The sequence below is a fragment of the Hippoglossus hippoglossus genome, chromosome 16, assembly GCF_009819705.1.
Source record: "Hippoglossus hippoglossus isolate fHipHip1 chromosome 16, fHipHip1.pri, whole genome shotgun sequence".
In the NCBI taxonomy this organism is placed as follows: domain Eukaryota; kingdom Metazoa; phylum Chordata; class Actinopteri; order Pleuronectiformes; family Pleuronectidae; genus Hippoglossus; species Hippoglossus hippoglossus.
Window position 1 is genome coordinate 10,869,125 of NC_047166.1, and position 21,203 is coordinate 10,890,327.

Genomic DNA, 21,203 nt, shown 5'->3' on the forward strand with positions numbered 1-21,203 from the left:
AGGGCCGGCCTCGCTTTACTTAGACCATATTACCTCCACTTATCAAACACTATCAGATTCTCCTTGCAGGGGAGGGAGAGAAAATAGAGACGGAGGATCATGTGGTGTTGCAAACAACAAAAAGTTCATCTCTCCACACTCTGTTGGTTGAGGTATGAGTTACAGCCTCCCTGCTGGAGAGGTTCTTTATCTCGGCAGTGGTAAGTCATCATGAACATGTAGACTGATTGGATATCAATTAGAAATAGCTTTGAATTCCCTTCTTTACATTTTGTTCTTTATAGTGTTTTGAAAAACAGATTTTTAAAAGATGGGGCAACGCTCGTCCAAATGCAAAAAAAAGAATACAATGAAAAAGTGGTAAAACAAGTTCTACATACAAAAGCTGTGAGTCACAGAGAATGGAAGAAATGTTCATGAGATGATAAGATAAGATCGGATATGATACGATAAAATATCATACGTTTATATACGATATAATATGATACAATACGATAAAATATGATTTGAGACGATACAATGATGATAAATGATAAAAAATGTGAAATAAGACTATTTATACATTTGTGTCAAAATTATGGGTGTGGCGTTCAGGTTTCTCTACCTTGTGGTAACAATGAAGGCAGATTATTCCATTAGTCATAATCAGAGTGATATATATTTTGTGATTATATCCATAAATCTTGTGGGAGAAAAGAGCAGCTCAGAAAATACACACTCAACTTCTGTCAAATACTCTTGAGGAAACCTTTCATTTATTTGAAAGAAGTCAGCATCACCTCCATACAGCTGAATAAGTGTAGAGAATATTCCTATATTTTAACATTTTTACCTGATTAAACCCTGCAACATTTACTGGAAATAAATAATTAGAAATAAGAGAGGAAACAAGAGGAGAATGCTGAGTGAACTGTCTGAACAGATTGTCATGACATCTAGTGTTGAATTTAAGACACTACACAAACCCTTTGCTTAAAGGGCCAATTCATAAATTGTATCACTAACTTCTAAGAATGATCAGAAATGATTATTTCTGCTGATGAGTTTTTGGAACTTCCTTCCACTTCCAGATTCCAAAGAAACGAACCAACTATTGTTCTATTTGATGGGAAGAGACATTTGTGGGGTTTGAAACATTTACCAGAAAAAGGGACACAAAACACATGAATCCCGTCTCTGTGGACAGATATTTTTAACCCTTTGACAAGATGTCATAGAATGAATGTAGTAGAAGGTTAAGAAACACAAACTTATAGATGGACATAAACACACAACGTGCATCGAGCACAATTCATGCAAAGCAACAGGAAAAAAAACAGAACAAAACACTGATGCAACATTACTATCCACTGTTCGGTGCAGGTAGGCATGTAGCAAAGTACGATACATCAACAGGACATAAATGAACATGACGGTTATTAACCACAGTTTCTACACATTAGCAATGCAGATAGATGAAAACTTGTTCAAGTAATTGATTTAGTTTCATCTTACACGACTGTCTTAAGCTTTAGTGAAAGTTGTAACTGGGACTGTCTCCGAATCACTGATCTGTCTCTGTTATCCTGCATGAATTCTTTGGTTATTGATGTAGTTGCAACAGGCGTTTTTATTTTATCTTGTTACATGAAAATGTGCATTAAAAACACGGTCTACATTTTAAACTTGACTGTGACCATGTTAACAATGTACTGTTACGCTTTAGTCTTTGTGTGCAGAGCTTTTTAAAAACAGTCTATGGTGCAGAGTGAAGTTAGAAAACTTTGTGTTCATCCTACCTGGTTTATCTGCAACTACAATTTTATAGTCCATGTTTTTCATAAAATTAATCAGAATTTTCTATACTACTGTTCATGGCTTTTATTTAAGTTTGAATTGAATCTGTGTTTTTTTTCTTCATACATTGCATGTCGGCTATTTCTGAGGTCTGTTAAGCAATTGACACAATCTTCACACCCAAGTTCATAGCTTTTCAAAATAAAACCTTTTCAATTCAGCTTGATATAAAGCATCAACAGCAACAACTGCACTTCCCTGGGTGATTGAGAATAGACATGCTGAGAAAAAAGTGAGATACACATTAGTGACTTTTTATCACAACAAGATTTCTATGATCTGTTTGGTGAAAACCAAATATCATCAGAAACACATGGAAAAGAATGACAGTAATTATGAAAACTCCCTTGACTCCCATGGGTATAAAGGCCCTTATGAAACAGTAACAAGTAGATTCAGGCTTTGGAAAAAACATATCTGATACCGGCACACCCCCATATTGAGCCATTCCCATACTTAAACCTGCTGTCTTTGCAGAACTATCAAGCAGGATTTATGAGTGGAATGATGTGCATCAGATGTGAACTCATCAATATTCTCTCTGAGATATTTCTCTGGCATTTAGCAGAACTTCTCTTGACTAAACTGGATGCAGGTGTTCATGAAATTGGAGGCAAAGAGCAAGAACAAGGAAAAAAAGGTATTTTGTACAAAATGTACGAACAGAAGGTGAAATCTTGTCAAATGTAGTTTTATTTATGAATCTTGCAAGAAAAAACTCTGCATTAATATTTCCCGTAGTATTTGCCTTTCAATTCTTGGCCTTCTTTTGAGAGAGGTCGTAACACTTCTCACAGGCGTTTGAGAGGCCGGCGACGAACCCGATGAATTCCTCAAAGTTTATCTTATCGTCTTTGTTTTGGTCCAAATCTTTTATGATGGAGTCCACTGCATTTGGATTTCTCTGGGGGAAAAAAAGTTAAACCCAGAGCAGTGAGTTAAGCAGATTGACCAGTACTGAGGCCAGAGATTTAATGGAATACTGAGGGGTCTTACTTTCAGGAAGCCGGGTAACTCATTCTCCAGCAGCTTTTTCAGCTCTTTCTTGTTTAAGGTCCTCCCCTCCTTGTCTTCACTGGCATAGTCGTGAAAGATCTTAATGATGGACTCCATGGAGGTCTCCAATTTAGTCATGGCTCCGGAAATTTGTGCTGAAAGGAGAAAAGACAAATCTGGAGATTAATTTCACGGAAAATAAACTTTAATTTATCTGTGAGAGTCGTAACATCTTTTGCAGGATTTCAGCATAACGGATGATGTTTAGGGCCTGCATGCCTGTGGCCTTTATCAAGGTCATTTGACAATTAATGAAGATCGAGCTATAAATAAAATGACCTGGCTGCCGTTGGTCAGTTTACATTCACGTGCATGATGTGCACTTTGATGCTCAGTGCGACAGGGTAAGTTCACTTACTATCACCATCATTGGCAATACTGTTATCATTACAATCGTCAATGCAGCTCCCTTCATCTCTGTCATTTCTCATGAAAGTAAATATTGTTAAAAACCTGAAATGGTGTTGGAAGATTGTGCATTAAGTATCATGTATTTATTTATTGTACGATTTCATGTCTCATTCTGTTTGAATACAAGGTTTCTATTTTTCAACAGTTAATAGTGAAAATGATATTGGTGTATTCCTGCTGTTTTAAAATCTTGTTCCATCAAGTGGCCTTTTATAACTTCGAGTGCCCATCCCTCTAAAGGTCTCTGCACGGCCCTGCCCTACTTTATACAATGAATTAACCTTCCTATTACTTTTATAACTGTGCTCTATTAATGTTTGCAAAGCATTAAGCTGCAGTCAAAGCAGCAGGAAATAAGTTACAATAATAGTTAATAATTTGTAAGTGAGGATGTTGGTTTTACTTGGCGCTCAAATCACATTCTTTGAATATGAGACATAGTTTTCTGGCACACAGTGAAATCCTTATCTGTAGAGTGAGATCATTCCTGCCTGCCTCCCCCAGCTGCCTCTCCTTTCAACTCGCCCTTTTTTGGTTGACTTTCAGAGGGGAAAGAACGAGGTGGGATGTAAAAGTACAAATAACTAAAGGGACGAACAAACAGAGGACCTGTCGGTACTTGTCAGACGAGGAGAGAGAAACGCGCAAAAAAAGCCAAAGCCGACAGATTTGACAAGTTTTACATTTAAACATCAAAATCAGCTCCTGCATTTATTGTACAAGCCTCAAACTCCTTACACTAACTGAGATGAATATTTTTTAGCCTCTATAAGACAGTAACAATTAAGACGCCAGTGTTGAAATGGTTAGTATGAACTTACCAGGACGCGTAACCGCAGTGGCAGGGAGTAGAAGTTCAGAGAGAAGCTCCAGGCAAAGTTTATCCAAGCATTTATAGTCTGCTGGCAACGCCCAGTGTGATGGGAGGGAGAGAGAGAAGGAGGTATATACAGAGAGAAGAGGTAGAGAGAGAGAGAGAGAGGGAGGTATATACAGAGAGAAGAGGTAGAGAGAGAGAGAGAGAGAAAGAGGAGAGAGCAAACAATGTGGAAACGCCATGTACAAACTCCATCCACTGTTTTTACGCACAGGGGCTGTCACCTCCTGAGACACTGAGCTGAATCTACAACTTTCACATGTGACACAGTTTCTGCTAATGCAAATATTTTTCCCCTCGGACATTTCTCCAGATGATGTCATATCCGTGACAGGCGCGTCTAACACCTCCGCCCTATTTGCGCCTAAAATGTGCCACAGGAAATCAGAGGAAGAGAAGTATGAGGCGCGTCACCTCTCGCAGTTTGGCGCAGAAAGTTACAGAAAAATGAATCATAATCAAACAATAAACAGCAGAGGAAAGTGACACAAAGCTGAGAAATATCACACTCGTTTGTGTCAGAGGGAGACGAGCTTTGTAATAGTTTGCCTGAGGGAAGAACTAAAGTCCAACACAGCTTGTTAGCGTCTGTAATAAGTGAGTATCCACACAATACACATAAAAAAGATTTACCTCTTAAAATGAGGGAGACAGTCATATCCTCCTCACAGCTTTTATTTATCTTAGGAAACTCCATTGTCTTTGTCCGGAACACCCTGTTCACACAGACACTCACACCTGGAAGCTGTCCAGAACAAGCACACACTGATCTGTTGGCCTCAGAGCAGCTTCCCTGGAACTGTTGAGAAGGCATCATTTATGATGCCTTCTCAACAGTTATCTTTGAGGTCTTGCTCAAGGGCACATCAGTGATTTCACTTTCCACCCCTCCAGATTTCTACGAAGCAAGACAGTGGCTTTACTGTCACCAAACGCCATGTTCACATGCTCAGAGATGTTGAGCATGTGAACATTAGAACATTTGCTATGTGCATGACAGTCATGCATCTCGGGATATTCTTTACTCAAGGTGAGACGAGAGATGACAAAGATCTGTGCTTTGTCATCATGGCCCAGGACCGTGAAGCAGCTTTGGATGCTAAAAATCGTCAGGGAGGCTCAGACCACAGTGTGTGGGAGAGGGATCCAAGCAGGTTACTGTTAACTCCGCCCAAAGGACTGATATTTACGAGTGTTCGACATTTGAATTTATTTGATTGACTTTAAAGGGGCATGTGGGGCCTTGGTGAAGGTGTGTCCTCTACTTGTCTTTTTCTTAGACACCAGTTAATTAGCTGAGGCAGCGCCACACCTCGCCGAACAAATAACACTGTTTGAAAGAAGAACATTACATTAAAAGTCTTTTACAGAGTTTAATTACAAAATGAATTAAACAAAAAAGTAACTTGATGTGCTGATGAATATACAAATAACATGGTTGGGTTGATGAATCTCATTGTTACCAGTGTAAAAACAGTGCTGAGGAAAAGGTCTTCAATGGAATGTAGATAGCTGTTCATTCACCTTAGTGTACCAAGAACAATTCAAATTTGAGATCACTGTAAAACAAAAACTATGTCGTAACGGTTACAAATTTGCACTCACTGAAATAAGCCGATTTTAGAAAGAGGGTCGTGGATTGGAGAAATTATTCGGACAAAATATACACAGTTGTGTTTCACTGTCCATCAGCATCTGGACAATATTGCCTGGTGAACTTCCAGTGCCATCCCACAGGGTCATTAGTTCTTCCTCTTGCTCTTGCTGGCAGCCTTGGCCAGTGTGACTGCAGGAGCAGCTGCTTGGTAAAGAGCGGCAGATATTTTGTTGATGTAGTACAGGGCGAAGAGGGAGAAGATGAGGCTGGAGGGAAAAAAAGAGGGACACAGCTCAGGAACACAATTTAAAAATAAGTTTTATTAACTTTTTTTAGCGACTGAAAAAAGCCTTTATTATCACTTACCATGTGGTGACACAGACACGATGAACCAGACCAGAGGCAAACAGTGACAGGCACATGCAAACCAGAACTGGAAGTCGAGAGAATGAAGAGCAGAACCACAATTACAAAACTGTTCACTGATAAAGGGCACACACTGTTTGTAATGTGGTTAAATGATCAAATGTGAATTACACAGGTTATTATCAGGGTAAACGACACAGTGTGCTGATAACACGAGTTTAACTTCATCACTTACTCTCTGGGAAAATCTTGGCTTGGAATCCTTTCCCAAAAATCAGGTTTTCCAGATTACTAAAGGCCTGGATGAAATGTTAAAGAAGAACATATGGATATTTCTATCTATGTAACAGACTGAATCAATCTGAATCTTTTTTTTATTTTCATGAAGGCTCCACTGTCATCAAAATAACCCTAAATTTGTTCAATAACAAACAGCTATTTTAAACGATGCGTAAAAATCATGAATGCCACCAAAAGGATACAGTGAGGGAACAGATGAAGAGGACCGAGCCCAGGAAACCTCCCAGGATGGTGAGCCACTCCGTAGATCCCAGCTGTTTACTGAACATCTGCATCCCGGCAAACACCAGCACTGACAGCAGACTGGACAGCACGAGGGAGGTGCCTGTGTTCGCCGCTGCAAAGCCCAGAGAAATGACATCATCAGGAAAATATCAGGCGAGTCGACTTGCCCTCTCTTGTCTGTTTTTCTTAGGAACACCTTGTTAAACAGTCCTGCAATAAACCCTTGTGTTTATATAAATAAAAAATCATGATAAAAATGGCTCCCGAGTTAAAGATTTGGTTTTTAACACTTCTTTATTAGCAGAGAATTACTTGATAAACAGCAAAACATTTTTACAAATCTGAGGTAGATCAATCACGTGTTCAACCTCCTCACTGTACTTACACATTTATAAGCAATACTACACACTGAACCTTTGTTATGTTGCTATTGGGATCATTATTGATATTGTTTTACTGCGCAGCCCTCCTGTGTGATCCTCCTGCAGGATGTGGTTCGTGCTGCTGTTGACCTGAAACCTGAAGTGGAACACCTGCCAACACGGCAGTTCAACAACAACACAGACTCCATCCTTCACAGGAATCACCCAGTTGAATCAACACATCGCTAAAACAGCTTCAACACAAACTGGAAATTTTAAAAAACGTGTGAAGGATTTACTGCAGGTCTGTTGTCTGAACGCTGGACTGCACTGATTTCAGATCAGTGTTCCCAATAAACTGTTTTATTAGCAAGACTGTATGAGGAGGTAATGCAACTGCAGTTTGGGAACTTCGTGTGACACTTTAATGATGGAGTTACATGAATATTCCAGTTTCACATTAAATGGAGACTAACATGAATCACCTTTTCCTGAAGGAGCAGGTTTCAACAGCAGATTTAAGGATCGTGAGAACAGGATATGGGAAGAATCTTAAACGTGGCATCATAATCTCAGTAGTAATATCGTCAACTCGGGTATTTATCATTTTAAACATTAAATTAAAGTCCATCTCTCACACTAGTAAACTGCTGAGCTCTCTGAATGAAGCGCCACGTCAGTGTTCACACTCAAACCCTTCCGACGTGTAGCGGTTAGCTTCATGCTAACAGCCAACATTACCAGCCCCGGCTAATATAAAATGTATAAAACTCTACACACACAGAGAAAACACGCCAGGTCTCGCTGCTGTTTAATATCAGACACACTGAGTGAACATTACTGAAGCTAACAGTCGAACACTGTGACCCACTTCCGCACGTTAGCTTCGCCGTAGACCTGCAAGCTAACATCTGAACTCTCCTGTGCAAATACCAACTCTCTTCTCAAATGCACTGGACCGATGAGTAAATAAATCCACACATACCCATGAGTCGATGTTGAATCAGAGTCCTTCAAATGAAACTGAGGAGAATTGAGTTTAATGTCGTAGGGACAGGAAAACGCTCCGGCTGTGGGAACTAAAAAAAACTAAGGACTACCCGGTGTACATTTGAGGTGGGACCAGTGGGCGGGGACGGCATCAGATCATGGACCCTAGACTGTTGACCCAGTTTGTATAAAGTCTTTAGTTTCACCCATAGACTGTATATAAAAAAAGGTTTTTAGATACATATTGAGAGATGGGGCCTGGGTCAGGAAAGATTTATTAAATCTGGTGTGCTTCCTCTTAAAGGAATTTCCCTTTGCTCAACATTGTGTGAGAGAGAGAGAGATCAGCTTTTTATCTACATTTCTGCCAATTTCTCCGAATAAGTATGATTATTTGTTTAAAAAGAGAAAATTGTAGATATTTAAGGGGATAAATAGGCCCTGCTGCAATATCCATTTTCTGAGAATGACTTACAAACGTAAAAACAGAGAAAGGAATAGATTGCTATGAAAGAAAGTTGTAAATAAGTGAGTTACATTTGAGGTCTTTATTTGATTATCTTTTATTCTGGTGTTATTGAGTATTGTATATGTTAAATCTACATATCTTCCTTTACTAATTTCAACAATTGTTATTAATATTTTAGTAATTTATAAATGTATGAATCTTTGCCTACTTCACTTGGTCTTGCCATTCTGCACATTCAACTTTAAGTGAAGTTTTGATTATTGTACTTTCCAAGTGTTAAAAAGTCTGTAAACTAACCCACTTTTCAAATGGTTGAATGGGCACTGGATTAAGACCGTGGTTGTGGCAGTGACCCGTCAGTCAGGTTGAAAGAGACAGTGTTTGTATGTGCACCATGAAAAAAGTGTGTCAGGTAGACAAAAATAGACTAGAGCACCAAAAGAGTTGAGAGAGAGAAGCAAAAGACAAACGACAGTTTAAGAAAGAACTTGTACAAAGTATATTTGGAATGAAAATAGCATTCTAAGATTTTACACAGAAATTTGACAAACAAAGAGATTAATTGTTATTTACAAATAAGTATTCATTTCTCCACAAAGTTACAAAAGCTACAACTGACTTTCTCACAAATCCTTTCTAACCTAATGACTGAAACATTTAAAAAAATAAACACTCTGCATCTATTTCATTCAAAATACAAAAAATACAAATGTTGCAGATAGAGTGGCTTGTATATTCCATTGGTATTTCTTGGTTTTGCTTTTGACTCATTGAGACAGATGTGGACTGTATTTCGTAGCACTTCACATCTGGATCGTCTTTCATAGTGGCTTCTTCTTCAGACCAAAAACAGCTACAAACAGAAGAATCTCCACAAACGCAGGTAACACGCTAGAGGGAGACAGACAGAGACAGAAGTTGTGGGAGAAACATTAACAGAAAAGTTCCAGCACAATGCATTATTTGTTTATACTTGCTCTGTTTGACTTTACTCTTTTTACAAATGCAAGCATCAACTCACTCGTGTGCACACACACTCACACACACACGCACCAACCTGCAGACAGCAAAAATAACCCAATATGTCCAGCACTCCCACTTCTCAAATACAAAGAAAGACAAAGAGACAGATGCGCTGCAGTGGACTGCCAGAGCTGGGTGAAGTATCTGTCAGGGAAAAACACTTTTGGGAAATAAACACACAATATTAAGTACATGTGACACTAACCTGCAAATGGCAAGGATCCACCAGTAGATTTCACACTCCCACTGCTCAAAAAGAAAGAAAAGCAGAGCCACTGAGGCACTGGCATGGACTCCTGTTGCTATTGTAGGCGATTACACAGAGGGTGGAGTCATGGAATTGTAACTGTAGACTAGACTGACTTATTTATATCACTTATAAATCAGTTTTAATTCCTTGACATGTTATGGGGGCTCATCAAGAGATATTTAGATTGACACATATTTCAGGTGGAGGACATTTTCATTGTAAAGTTCTGATCAAATTTCATGTCTTGTCCCTTTTTTCTGCCCTGGACTCTGAACTTAGTTAAAGTGTCTGAATCTGAGTTTAGTATTGGTTTGTTTGCATTTGTTAAACAGTGGTGAGAAACAAAGGCAGACAGGAGTATAACTAACCATAATAGTGGAATCAAACTAGGGACATTGCGTTCGTATGACCTGTGACCATTCACATACCAAGGAAACTAAATTTAAACAAAAATATATATTATTGTTCTTGCCCATTGGAAGCCGGGATTTGGCTCCAGCACTGCACCCTCAAGGAATAAAGCCGGTATACAGATAATGAATGGACAGATTGATATATTATTGTCGAGCTCCCCTGTTGATTTCTATTAGTTTCTATTCTGCCAAATCAATTACATCCCAATCACATATCAGTAATAATGAATGAGTGACCCACTACGACACAGTAAAGGATACACAGGAGACCTTGGCTGCAGTTGAACATGGAAACCCCTGAGAAGAATCCAGCCAGCTCGATGGCAAACAGCCCGAGGGTGACGGCCAGTCCCACCACCAAGCTGAAACAAATTCACAGATACTGAAGACTGTGCTTTTCTTTACTGCCGTGTGTTGAAATAGTCAAAATGTGTTCTTACTTTCTGTCTTCAGTGTCATATTGCTCTTGCGTGAAATCCAAAGGCAAACAGGCCTTTACATTGTTTTCCTGAAAAACAAAAACAACACACAACTTATTAAGCAAGAAAAACATTACTTTTATGATTTAAACTTGTGACAAAGGTTTGGAATTTGTGAAAATCTGTCTCTCTAACTTACCCTTGACCAGAAGATGGTGATAACGATGACAAGATGAGCTATGATGGTGAGAAACCGTGCAGGGACGAGACTGCTAACAGCCGACATGCTAACACTGCTACTAGCTTCTCAGTTTACACTCCAATACAACATGAAACTAGCAAAGCAGAGATTATTCTCATCCCACTGTTTCCTGCAGTAGAGTCTCGCTGCTGCACCACTTCCCGTGTTCGGCTAATGGACAGTAGCTCTTAGCCACAGTGCGAGATCTAGCTAACTGTATCCCGAACGAACACAACAACATGGGTCGGAGTTAAACGCGAGTTAAACGTAGATAAACTATTTTTTATCTAACGATTCGCTTCCTTAACTGACGACCATACATACGATGTTCACGTTGTTGCTATTCACGCTAAAAGACGGTTGCCACAACAACCGCCGAGTCGGTCCATTCGTGAAAACTTCCCGGGTTGAACAACTAATATCCAAAGGTTCCGCGTCCGGACGACAATCGAGAACGGACTGGTTACGACACTGCCACCTATTGGCGATAATAAAAACTGGGCCACAAACATTTGAGGATTTGAGGTTAGTGTGATAGATGAAAATTAAAAAAATTTAAAATCTACAAGAGGCTAAACAGGGATGAATAAATATTATGTTCTTATAATAAACGCCAAGCATCAATTATCATAAGAACACTGCGATGACAGCGGGCACGGTGTTTTTATATCGTCAAATAAATATATATATATAGCTTTCACTGTAACACAATTAAATAGCAAATCTAGCATTGTGATATGTTTATATATATTTAGCTCTATGCGGCTGTGATGATACAGCTTGTACCTTCACCCCCCCCCCCCCCCCACGCTCACTCCCTCCCTCCCCTCTCACCCACGACGACGACTCGTTGTTCTGAGACAGACGACACATCATCACGCACGGAGGAACACGCACAGAGCTCCAGTCCGATGGGGATGCTCAGCTCCAGGCCTTTAGGTTTCATTTAACGTCGGCGTGTTGGTGGGTTTTCTGCAGAGCATCGCAGCAGACGGTGTCATCAATCATGGCAGAAGCGGAGTTACAAACCTTTACCTCGATCATGGACGCGCTGGTTCGCATCAGTGTGAGTATGACGCTCGTTAAATCACCCTGTTTATTTCAACTATAGCGACCGTGTGTGCTTTAAGGGAGATCCAGCGTTTCCTCATTCATTATGTGTCAGAGAATTTGGCCATTTTCCTACACAATTGGTAGCGTACGTGCTGAAGGAATGTGAAGCGCTTCTGCCTTTCGAAGATTATTTTGGCGTTAAATCAACCATAGAGAGCGATGGATTCCTCTCTGAGCGTGGAGGTGGGGGGACACGCGACACAGCCCATATCCACAGAAGCGAAACGTCGCGGCAGGTAAAGCGGTGAATGTGTGATGCTTCTAATCGATAGAATATCTTATCAGTAGCTGGAAATGCGCACATGATGAGAAGGTATAGAGATGATGAGCGTTGCCATAGAGACGGGATGCTGCGCTCAGCAGCTGCATCACTGGACCAGGGCCTAAAGCAGTGATACGTGTGTAAAACTGAGCCAGAGAAAAACAGAAGGCTGAATTTATTTTATTCCCTCGATTACCAATTGGATATCCTGTGTTTGTATAGTACCTAAACCTACATATATATTTTTTCACAAATGATAGGTGAAGCTAGAGGACTCCAGTCCTTTTCAGGGAGAGTGGCTAACGCCTGAAGCAGGGGGGAGTTATTTTGTCCTCCCTATGCTCCGTATATCAAACACCAGCCTGTGTACCCAGTGTCTGCATCAGCTCCCTCTCTCGCTTTTGACTCCCACACACTTTTTTCAGGCCACAGGAGGTTGCAGAATCTAAAGAGCAACATGATTCTGTACTCATACCAGTGACTCAGCCTTTATCTGGTCCAACTCCTCACACAACTCTCTCCCCTCCAGTCTAACATGAAGAGCATGGAGCGGGAGCTGCATTGCCCGGTGTGTGACGAGATGGTGAAGCAGCCCATCCTCCTGCCGTGTCAACACAGTGTGTGTCTGCTGTGTGCGGCTGAGGTGTTGGTGCAAAAGGGATATCCTCCACCTGAGCTCCCTCCAGAACCCCACTCTCCGGCCTCCACGCCCAACACCCGCTCCCCGCGACAGGCACGCAGACCCACGCCAAGGACCCCCGACCGCCTGGAACGGGTCCTCAGAACAGGTAGTGGAAGGATCTGGAGATTATCTGTGTTCATCATTCACAATAAGCTGTGCCCTCACGTGAGGAAAAAAAGGAGTGACATCATGATATTACGATTCAGATGATGATGGCGTGTGATGTCACTGCATCCAAGTCAAACAGATGATCTAGCTGACTCATCACTATCTTGCTGCAGACCTATATACATTAATCTCATGACTTATTTAACTGCATGTAGAGAAAGGGCCACGGAGGCAGAGAGCAGCAAGTATCTGTCGAGCAGCTGTGTTTCAGAGCGTGTGTGTAAGCAAATAGCTTTTTCTCCGCTGTGACTTGACCTTTATTTATCCCTGTGGTCTGCATAGATACGAGGGATGAACAGCAACTCTGCTTTTCACATTTTCTCACAAGTCTTCTTTATTATCTGTCTTTCCTCCCAAACCAAATCTTCCATTCAACAAACACACCTTCTTCTTCCCTACATCTCAACCCGTCTCTTTTTTCTCCTTCATCTCGGCGACACCTGTGTCCTTCTCCCAGTGTGTGGGACTTACCCAGGGCGAAGGCGGAAAGACGCGGCCCCTCCCCCCATGTTGTTCCCATGTCCTTCCTGTCAGCAGGACGTGGAGCTCGGAGAAAAAGGCCTGACAGAATGCCTCCGCAACCTCACCCTGGAGCGCATTGTGGAGAGGTGTGTGTGTGTGTGTGTGTGTGTGTGTGTACTGTAGCAGACAGGGTCACAGGTACAGTCTGGTCCCATCAGAGTTCTTACTGCTGTCTAGAACATGACTTGTGTTTTTTATTTGGATCAGTATTAGCTTGAAATCAAGAACAAACCACTCCAAAGGGCAATAAAGAAATGCAACAAATAAAGCGCCTAGTCAATACTGCTTTATAAATGAGACAGGAAATCATTCGCCGGAAGGAGATGCTTTAATGAATCTCTCCTTTACCCCAGATTCAAGGTAAACCTAAGAGCAGATTGCAGGGACATCTAAAATAACTGCAGTCTCTGACAACAACTCTGGCAAAAATGGTTAAGTTTTACAAAAGTTATGTTGGATAACGGAGAGTAAAATATTGCATATCCGTCTTAAATGTTAATTAAGTGAGAGGAAAAATGATCTGAGATTGCAGGAGGCAGTTTCATAGAGTCACGCGCAGCAGTTTCATGAGGTAATCGTTCTTTTGGAGAGTGTGACGCTGCATGTTTTACTGCTCAGAATGTACAAACAAAACAGCTGCTGCTGCTGTATCTAGGTCAGGCAGTAACAGAGTTGGATTCCTAAGTTGTGAAAAGAGAGCAGGGACAAGCATCTTCCCTTTCTCAAGTTTGAAGAACTTCTTTGCTTTCTGTTTTTGCTGCTGCAGAACTGCCTTAGCTCTGCCCTAATCTCTGTGTATCCCTATCTGCCATCCAGGTACAGGCAAACGATAAGTCTGGGCAGTGTGGCCATCGTGTGTGGTTTCTGTAAACCCCCTCAGTCTTTGGAGGCCACTAAAGGCTGCGCCGACTGTAAGTCCAACTTCTGCAACGAGTGTTTCAAACTGTACCACCCCTGGGGAACTCCCCGGGCTCAGCACGAACACATCCTACCCACCAACAACTTCAGGCCAAAGGTTAGTCTACTTCTGTGTTTTGTACACGACACACAGGAGCTCTCCTTCTATTGTCTTTGTGCCTGATCCTCCTTTGTGCTCCAGGTCCTAATGTGCACGGAGCACGAGCAGGAGAAACTTCTGTGGTACTGCCGCAACTGCCAGAGGCTGCTGTGTCCGCTCTGCAAGCTCCGGCGTGTCCACCATGGACACAAAGTGTTGCCTATAGCACAGGCCTACCAGGCCCTCAAGGTGAGCGTGTGGGGTCTGTTTGAGCAGTCTCAGGATTATAGTCTGGATCCAGCTTTGAAATGTTTACTTTTGTTTTGGTGCTGCAGGACAAGGTCAACAAGGAAGTCAACTTCATCCTGGCCAACCAGGAGACAATACAGAGTCAGATCACTCAGCTGGAAGCAGCCATCAAACAGACGGAGGTGAACCAGATTTTCTCTGCTTTGTGAAAGTGTCTGTTTCCTCATTGTCTTCGGACAATTGAAGCAGAATTTGTTTTACACTGTACTGTGGTCTACAATGAATCCTTTTATTTGTCCTCTATATAACAGGTTGAACGCAGTGTGTTGAAAAAGGCAAAAAAAGCAAAGGTTTTGACACTAATCAACAATATTACTATTTTGTGGAAGATATTTTTATTGTGTTTTATTCCATTTAAATCACTTTACTGTGTCAACCACTGCAACTAACGGGACAGGTAGTGTTAGCACGCCCTCTAGAGGCCCAGGGCTCTAGTGCAATGGCCCACTCTGCAGGCAATAGCTAAATCTCTGTGTTGTCATTCCTTATCTGTCACTGTACTTTATCATATCCGTCCAGCTCATCAGGGTCCTTCCCTGTCTGTCTGTCTGCAGGCTAACAGCACAGTAGCCCTGCAGCAGCTGATCCACAGTATCCGGGATCTGGGAGCGGCCGTAGCCGAGCGTCAGGGAGCTTTGGCTCTGGCCGTGGAGGGATCTCGCAGCAGGAGGGAGGAGGCCCTGTCTGCTCAGGTCTCAGAGAGGCGTGGACTGATGGAGCACGCGGGCCTGATGGCCTACACACAGGAGCTGCTCAAGGAGACTGACGCACCCTGCTTTGTACAGGCTGCCAGAGTCACTCACAGCAGGTATTGTAACTGTAACACACCAGCTTTTTGACCGTTTTGTCTCCTTTTCTCTCTTCTTCATTCGTCCCTGTGTCTGTCCCCCTCCAGGCTGGTGAAGGCCATCGAAAACCTGCAGTGTTTCACCTTCGCTGCAGATTCCTCCTTCAGACATTTTCACCTGGATGCGTCCAAAGAGGTCAAACTCATCAACAGCTTGGAATTCATCCGTGGTGCGCCAAGTTCTTTGTCCCCATGATATTAATTCTGCCAAAAAGTGAAATCACGCTTTGTTTATAAACCAATTAATGAAATCTCTCCATTGCCTTTGGCTCATCCGCAGCTCCAGTGGCTCCAGTCATCGACACTCAGAAGACATTGGCTTACGACCAGCTGTTCTTGTGCTGGCGCCTCCCTCAGGACTCGGCCCCAGCTTGGCACTTCTCTGTTGAATACCAGCGACGAGCGGGAGGAGCCGCAGCCACGTGGGGCGGCACCAGATCCCCCAACTCTGCAACGTCATGGCAGCGCCTGGATGAAGTGAGAGGGACCAGTGCCGTGATCGAGCGGCTGCAGATTGACAGCGTGTACGTGCTCAGGGTGAGAGGATGCAACAAGGCCGGGTTCGGAGAGTACAGTGAAGAGGTGTACCTCCACACACCCCCCGCACCTGGTGAGATATGCAGACGTATTACATCGTATCATCACTTTTACATTTTATTACATTTCATACACTACAAAAAACTCTTCATCTTTGCACGTTGTAAAAACTGTTGACACAAGGATAAGTAGTATGCTTCAAGATTTGAATTTTTCTAACTTCCATATTTTCCAGTATTGCCATTAATTGATTGACTAATCTTGATCATTCTTTTCTCTCCATCCCTTGATTTCCTCCATTCCCACTTTTATTTTCATTTTAGCTCCAAACCCTCTTTTTTGTGTTCGTCATTCCAGTTTCATCCTGGTGCGACTCTTTGTGCTTCTGTCTTTCTTGCTGCAGGTCTGTTTCATTGCACTTTCAACTATTCTTTTATTTATACATCGTTCCATCGTTCGATCTTGTTGGTTCTACATATGGTAAAAAAAATCTCTACTCTGTCTCTCATATTAACTGTTAGGTCACTTTCTATTTCCCTCTTTAATGCATCTTTCTCTCTTGATCTGCCTTTTACTCTTCTTCACCTCTTGTCCCATGATGTGTTCAGACTTGTTGTAGTTTTGAATCTGTCCCAGCTACAGGATCTAAATCCTTCCTCCCTCCTTGACTCCTTTCCTTCGTACTTACCTCGCCATGTCTCTCCCTCCTCACTCCTCCTTCTCTCACCTCCTCCCAGTGCTGAGTTTCTCCTTGGACTCTCGCTGGGGTTTGCACTCTGACAGGCTGGCGCTGGGTAGAGGCCAAACCTACGCCCGCAGCGTGCCGGGCCTCTCCCTCCTGCAGGTCGCTGACCGCACGCTCACTTCTTGCCACCTGACGTCGGACCTGCTGGTGGCTGACCTGGCCGTCACTCAGGGCCGACACTACTGGGCGTGCTCTGTGGAGCCTGGGTCCTACCTGGTAAAGGTGAGAGGAAATCTTGTCTGTCAGTTGTTTGTTAGTTATATCGGCCTCAGCTCTACCTTACATACCGACTCAAAGTGGATGCGACTGAATCTTTCTGTGTGTGTCTCTCTTGCAGGTGGGGGTAGGCCAGGAGACGAAGCTACAGGAGTGGTTCCACCTCCCTCAGGACATGGCCAGTCCTCGGTAACTAAAGCTCTCCTTCCTAAATATACACGAGACCTTGTTTCTCATGCCCTAGAAAAGAACAGCAGATATGAATGGGATTTCTTGGGACCTCATATTTATTGGTAGCACATTCACTGACATACAGGGGGATTACGAGCCACGCCAGAACTGTCGCTTAGCGCACGTTTACATCAGGATTATTGGAGTTTTATTTGATGTTTTGGCCACTTGGGGGCAGTGGAACAACTTGTAAACACGAGCTTGTAAATGAGAGTGGAGAGGCTGAATCCAAACGGTGAAGTTAAGAGTTGTAAAACTAAAACAAGGAGCATTAAGCCTTGATATCATCAGATAACTTACTTTCCAATTCAGCTTTTTTTTTTGCAATGCCAAATCATTTCTTATCACAACCTTTTTTTACAAATCCATATTAAATTTGGACAACAATATTATAAATGTACAGTCTAATATAAGGTATTAAGAGCACTGTTAATAGATTTTAAGTGGGTATAAAGCCAGACAATTTTCTGATAAGACAGAAGCATTGCAGGTGGAGTATTTCACATCCTCAGGTCAAGCGTGATTGATCCTCAGGTCTTTCTGTGTTTTGTTTTAAATACATAATGAACATATTCATCCGTCACTCAGCTTTTCTCTTGTTCAGCCTAATTTCTTCCTCCCTTCTTCCTCCCTCAGCTGTGACCCAGACAGCGGCCATGACAGTGGAGCAGAAGACGGCCAGGACTCCCCTCCCTTCTGCTTCCTCACCATAGGCATGGGCAAGATCCTGCTCCCACAAGGGCACGGTCAGAGCCAGAGCCAGGCGGACAGCCAGAGCCACGGAGGAGTGCACTCCCACGGCAGCAGCCACAGCAACCTGCCTCACCCTCACACGGCTCCTCTGCCGCCCCGACTGGGAGTGTGTCTGGACTGCGATAAAGGACGGGTCACCTTCTACGACGCCCACTCGTTGCGGATGCTGTGGGAGGCACACGTGGATTGCTCAGCTCCGGTGTGTCCGGCCTTCTGCTTCATCGGCGGGGGAGCCCTGCAGCTTCAGGACCTCGTGGCCAGTCGGAGCGTCGAGGAGCCGCCGCCACGGAGGGTGACCATCCAGACACGGGCAACAAATGTGAGCAAGTAAAGAAGGAGGCAGTTTATGGACACAGTTCACTCAGAGATCCCTCATCATATTGTTGGAGGACGAGAAGGTGTGTGAGTTCAAAATTGACAGCCTTTGATACTTAAATGAACTGTCAATGATAGGGAGATCCCACGAGAAATATCTGATATTGTTTTGCATTTGCACCTGAAAATATCAAATCTCTCTTTCTTGCTTGATAATGTTTTTTTTCCTTGACTATGGACATTGTGGCTGAAGTGATATCCGACTATGCAGAATTCTGTGGACAGGGTGAGTCAAGCACCTTTCTAACAGATTAGAACAATGACTTGCATTGTAAGAAAATCTGCCGTCCATTTACACTTGTCTTAGTTTTTCCCAGACATCAAAAAAATTGCATGCAAGTGTAACTTGGATACGTAACTTACAGAAATGCAGGTAACTGTCACCTTGTAAAAGCACCTCAGATGAACTGTATGTCTAATTTTCTATCTCAATTCGTATGTAGCCTCAACACGTGTCAACAATGTGTAAATAGTGCAGAGTTACAGAGTGTGAATATGTTTTGGTCGGTGATTGGTAAACCTCTGCTGGCTCGTGTCAGGACATGAACTTTTTTACAGTCACAGTTTTGCATTTCAGAAGGATGTGCGTGACATTTTGGCTGAGTAAACGTCTCACTGTTGCCTCTGCGTTTTCAGATTTACAGAGATCAGAGTTGTAAAAACAAGGTTGTGAAGAATAATGTTCTCGTCACGCTGGTTTACTCACAAACCTGTGAATGCGTTTCATTGTTTTAAGTTTTGGGAAAAGTCGAAAATGTAGATGGCCTCCTTGTTCAGTATTAAACTGTGGAGTCTGACTGATTTGCACATACATATTAATGATCAGCTGGAGGAAGAGGATGGATGACAACCAGCTGAAGAAGGTCTAATTTAAGAGCTCTGGTTTCTTACAGCGTTTCCCTACCGCAACTGACAGTCGCTCATTTACTAACTGACTGACTCCCAGTTACGTTGAGGGAATGTAAGAGCAGAGTTATGTTTTATTTCAATGCAAGAGATTGTCTTTATTCTAATATTTTCAAATCAACTGGCTCTGACTGTATTTTAATATATAATATGATTTTCTGGTGTGTGTGTGTGTGTCTGACTGAGAGAGGGAGAGCTCTGGCTGTGACTTTCATGCTTTCTGATGTGTGTGTTTGTATGTGTGTGTGTGTGTGTGTGTTTGTGTGTGTGTATCCTGTCTTGAACAACTCGTGTCGACTCCTCTTCTCACGTTACAGCGCAGCACTTGAATGACTTTAGACTGTAGCATCTCAGAAATCAGAATCTACAAATTTAGACTTTGCAGAATGTTTCTATCATGTCACGACAAACACAATAAATGACTGAAAACTAACATGGAGTCACTTTGTGTCGATGAATGAGCAAACTAGAAGCTCTAAAGTGAATTGTATTTGTATTTAATGTATGATGAGTAAATGTTGCTCTTGCGTAACAAAAACAGTAGGAAAAAATTAGTGGCTTTTTACTGTTACATTACTTGCCAGGCACTTTATCTTTAGTCTATGTCGTCCTATACAGACAAACCTTTCAATGTTAATCCTCACTAGCATCATATTCTTTGTTGTGAACCTCTTACACCTGTCATGTCACCGCCCTGCTAACGCCCACCACCCGAAGTTACAAACATGTCAAACACAAACGTCGGTATGATTGTCGCACGCTTTTCTACTCACTGGAAACACATGAAACGTATTCAGCTTGAGTTCATTAAAAATAGACTCTCTTTGTTCGAATGTCACGCAAACACCAATGTGGTTCCACCCCTGCATATGAAGGCGAGTGTTCCCTTAATCACTCCAATGTTCCAGAGCTGCTTGAACAGGTAAAGTGGATCTTTTGTGCCACAGGGCTTAAATATAATAATCCTATTTTTTTTAGAACCATGGCACACCTTACAACACCTGATACACAACTACTGAGCCAGTGTGACTGGTTCTTATTGATCTATCTTTTTTCTAATTTCATTTACTTGAACCTTTATTAAACCTGGGAAGTCCTATTGGGATAAAACATCTGTTCTGTCAATAAGTCTTAGGTCAATATTGCAAACAAAAGATTCATAGTAGAGATGTGAACAGATTTACCCGCAAGAACAAACCAAAACGCAGAAAACAGAGACAAAACACACAAATATTGGGGACTAAGAAGAATTGAGGCAAACAATAGCTTATGTGAAAAGCAAAGACATGATTCTATATTTAAAAAGAGAGATTTCAAAATATTTTTAAACATGTCAACAGTGGATGAAAGTGCCAATACAAATATGCCTTGCAGCTCCTTCCATGATTTATTCAACTATGGGATGTTCCAGAAAGATATAGATACAGAGCTGCTGCATATTTGTCATTAACCTTTTGACCTTCACAGCAAATTGTTGTGACCAAACCATCGAATGGAGCTTTTCTTAGTGTGATCTGTCTGCTTCAGGGGTGTGCAGTTCCAAACTTAGCCAATAGGGGTCGACATTGATTGTGCTTTGATTCCCTCTGTCTACTATAACAAACACTGAAGTGAAAAGGGTGGTGGTGGTGGAGTGGGTGTGGGGAGGTTGTAAAGTCAGCAACAGGTGTACGATGTGTCAACACGGACTCGTCTGACCACAGAT

The 21,203-nt window shown here is 42.3% G+C and overlaps 4 protein-coding genes across 8 annotated transcripts; 1 reads left to right on the forward strand and 3 right to left on the reverse strand.

The window, feature by feature from the left end:
- Positions 1-2,510: 2,510 nt before the first annotated feature.
- s100a10b (S100 calcium binding protein A10b) lies at positions 2,511-4,258 on the reverse strand. The gene is made up of 3 exons (XM_034610458.1): positions 4,125-4,258; positions 2,833-2,987; positions 2,511-2,740 (listed from the first exon to the last, which is right to left on the reverse strand). Exons 2-3 carry the CDS (start codon positions 2,968-2,970, stop codon positions 2,588-2,590), a joined length of 291 nt encoding a protein of 96 aa, XP_034466349.1. The 5' UTR covers positions 2,971-2,987; positions 4,125-4,258; the 3' UTR covers positions 2,511-2,587.
- A 1,275-nt stretch (positions 4,259-5,533) lies between these two features.
- On the reverse strand, positions 5,534-8,170 carry krtcap2 (keratinocyte associated protein 2). The gene is made up of 5 exons (XM_034610462.1): positions 8,016-8,170; positions 6,626-6,780; positions 6,379-6,442; positions 6,144-6,210; positions 5,534-6,043 (listed from the first exon to the last, which is right to left on the reverse strand). Exons 1-5 carry the CDS (start codon positions 8,017-8,019, stop codon positions 5,923-5,925), a joined length of 411 nt encoding a protein of 136 aa, XP_034466353.1. The 5' UTR covers positions 8,020-8,170; the 3' UTR covers positions 5,534-5,922.
- Positions 8,171-8,559: 389 nt separating this feature from the next.
- Positions 8,560-11,316, reverse strand: tmem107l (transmembrane protein 107 like). Of its 2 annotated transcripts, none has more exons than XM_034610461.1 (5): positions 10,794-11,316; positions 10,616-10,683; positions 10,437-10,537; positions 9,547-9,643; positions 8,560-9,380 (listed from the first exon to the last, which is right to left on the reverse strand). In XM_034610461.1, the coding sequence occupies exons 1-5, from the start codon at positions 10,878-10,880 to the stop codon at positions 9,311-9,313; spliced, it is 423 nt and encodes a 140-aa protein (XP_034466352.1). In that variant the 5' UTR covers positions 10,881-11,316; the 3' UTR covers positions 8,560-9,310. The 2 variants fall into 2 exon arrangements, with proteins under 2 accessions (XP_034466352.1, XP_034466351.1); XM_034610460.1 differs by lacking the exon at positions 9,547-9,643 and adding an exon at positions 9,718-9,814 and having other exon boundaries at positions 8,991-9,380; positions 10,794-11,310.
- A 350-nt stretch (positions 11,317-11,666) lies between these two features.
- On the forward strand, positions 11,667-19,931 carry trim46a (tripartite motif containing 46a). 4 transcript variants are annotated; one of them, XM_034610453.1, is made up of 12 exons: positions 11,667-11,901; positions 12,740-12,998; positions 13,518-13,668; positions 14,399-14,597; positions 14,682-14,828; positions 14,915-15,010; positions 15,443-15,696; positions 15,784-15,905; positions 16,016-16,345; positions 17,010-17,239; positions 17,355-17,422; positions 18,101-19,931. In XM_034610453.1, exons 1-12 carry the CDS (start codon positions 11,842-11,844, stop codon positions 18,546-18,548), a joined length of 2,364 nt encoding a protein of 787 aa, XP_034466344.1. In that variant the 5' UTR covers positions 11,667-11,841; the 3' UTR covers positions 18,549-19,931. The 4 variants fall into 4 exon arrangements, with proteins under 4 accessions (XP_034466344.1, XP_034466347.1, XP_034466345.1 ...); XM_034610456.1 differs by lacking the exons at positions 17,355-17,422; positions 18,101-19,931 and adding an exon at positions 16,596-16,675 and having other exon boundaries at positions 11,700-11,901; positions 17,010-17,144; XM_034610454.1 differs by lacking the exons at positions 17,355-17,422; positions 18,101-19,931 and adding an exon at positions 16,596-16,675 and having other exon boundaries at positions 11,700-11,901; positions 16,881-17,078.
- The last annotated feature ends 1,272 nt before the right edge of the window (positions 19,932-21,203 follow it).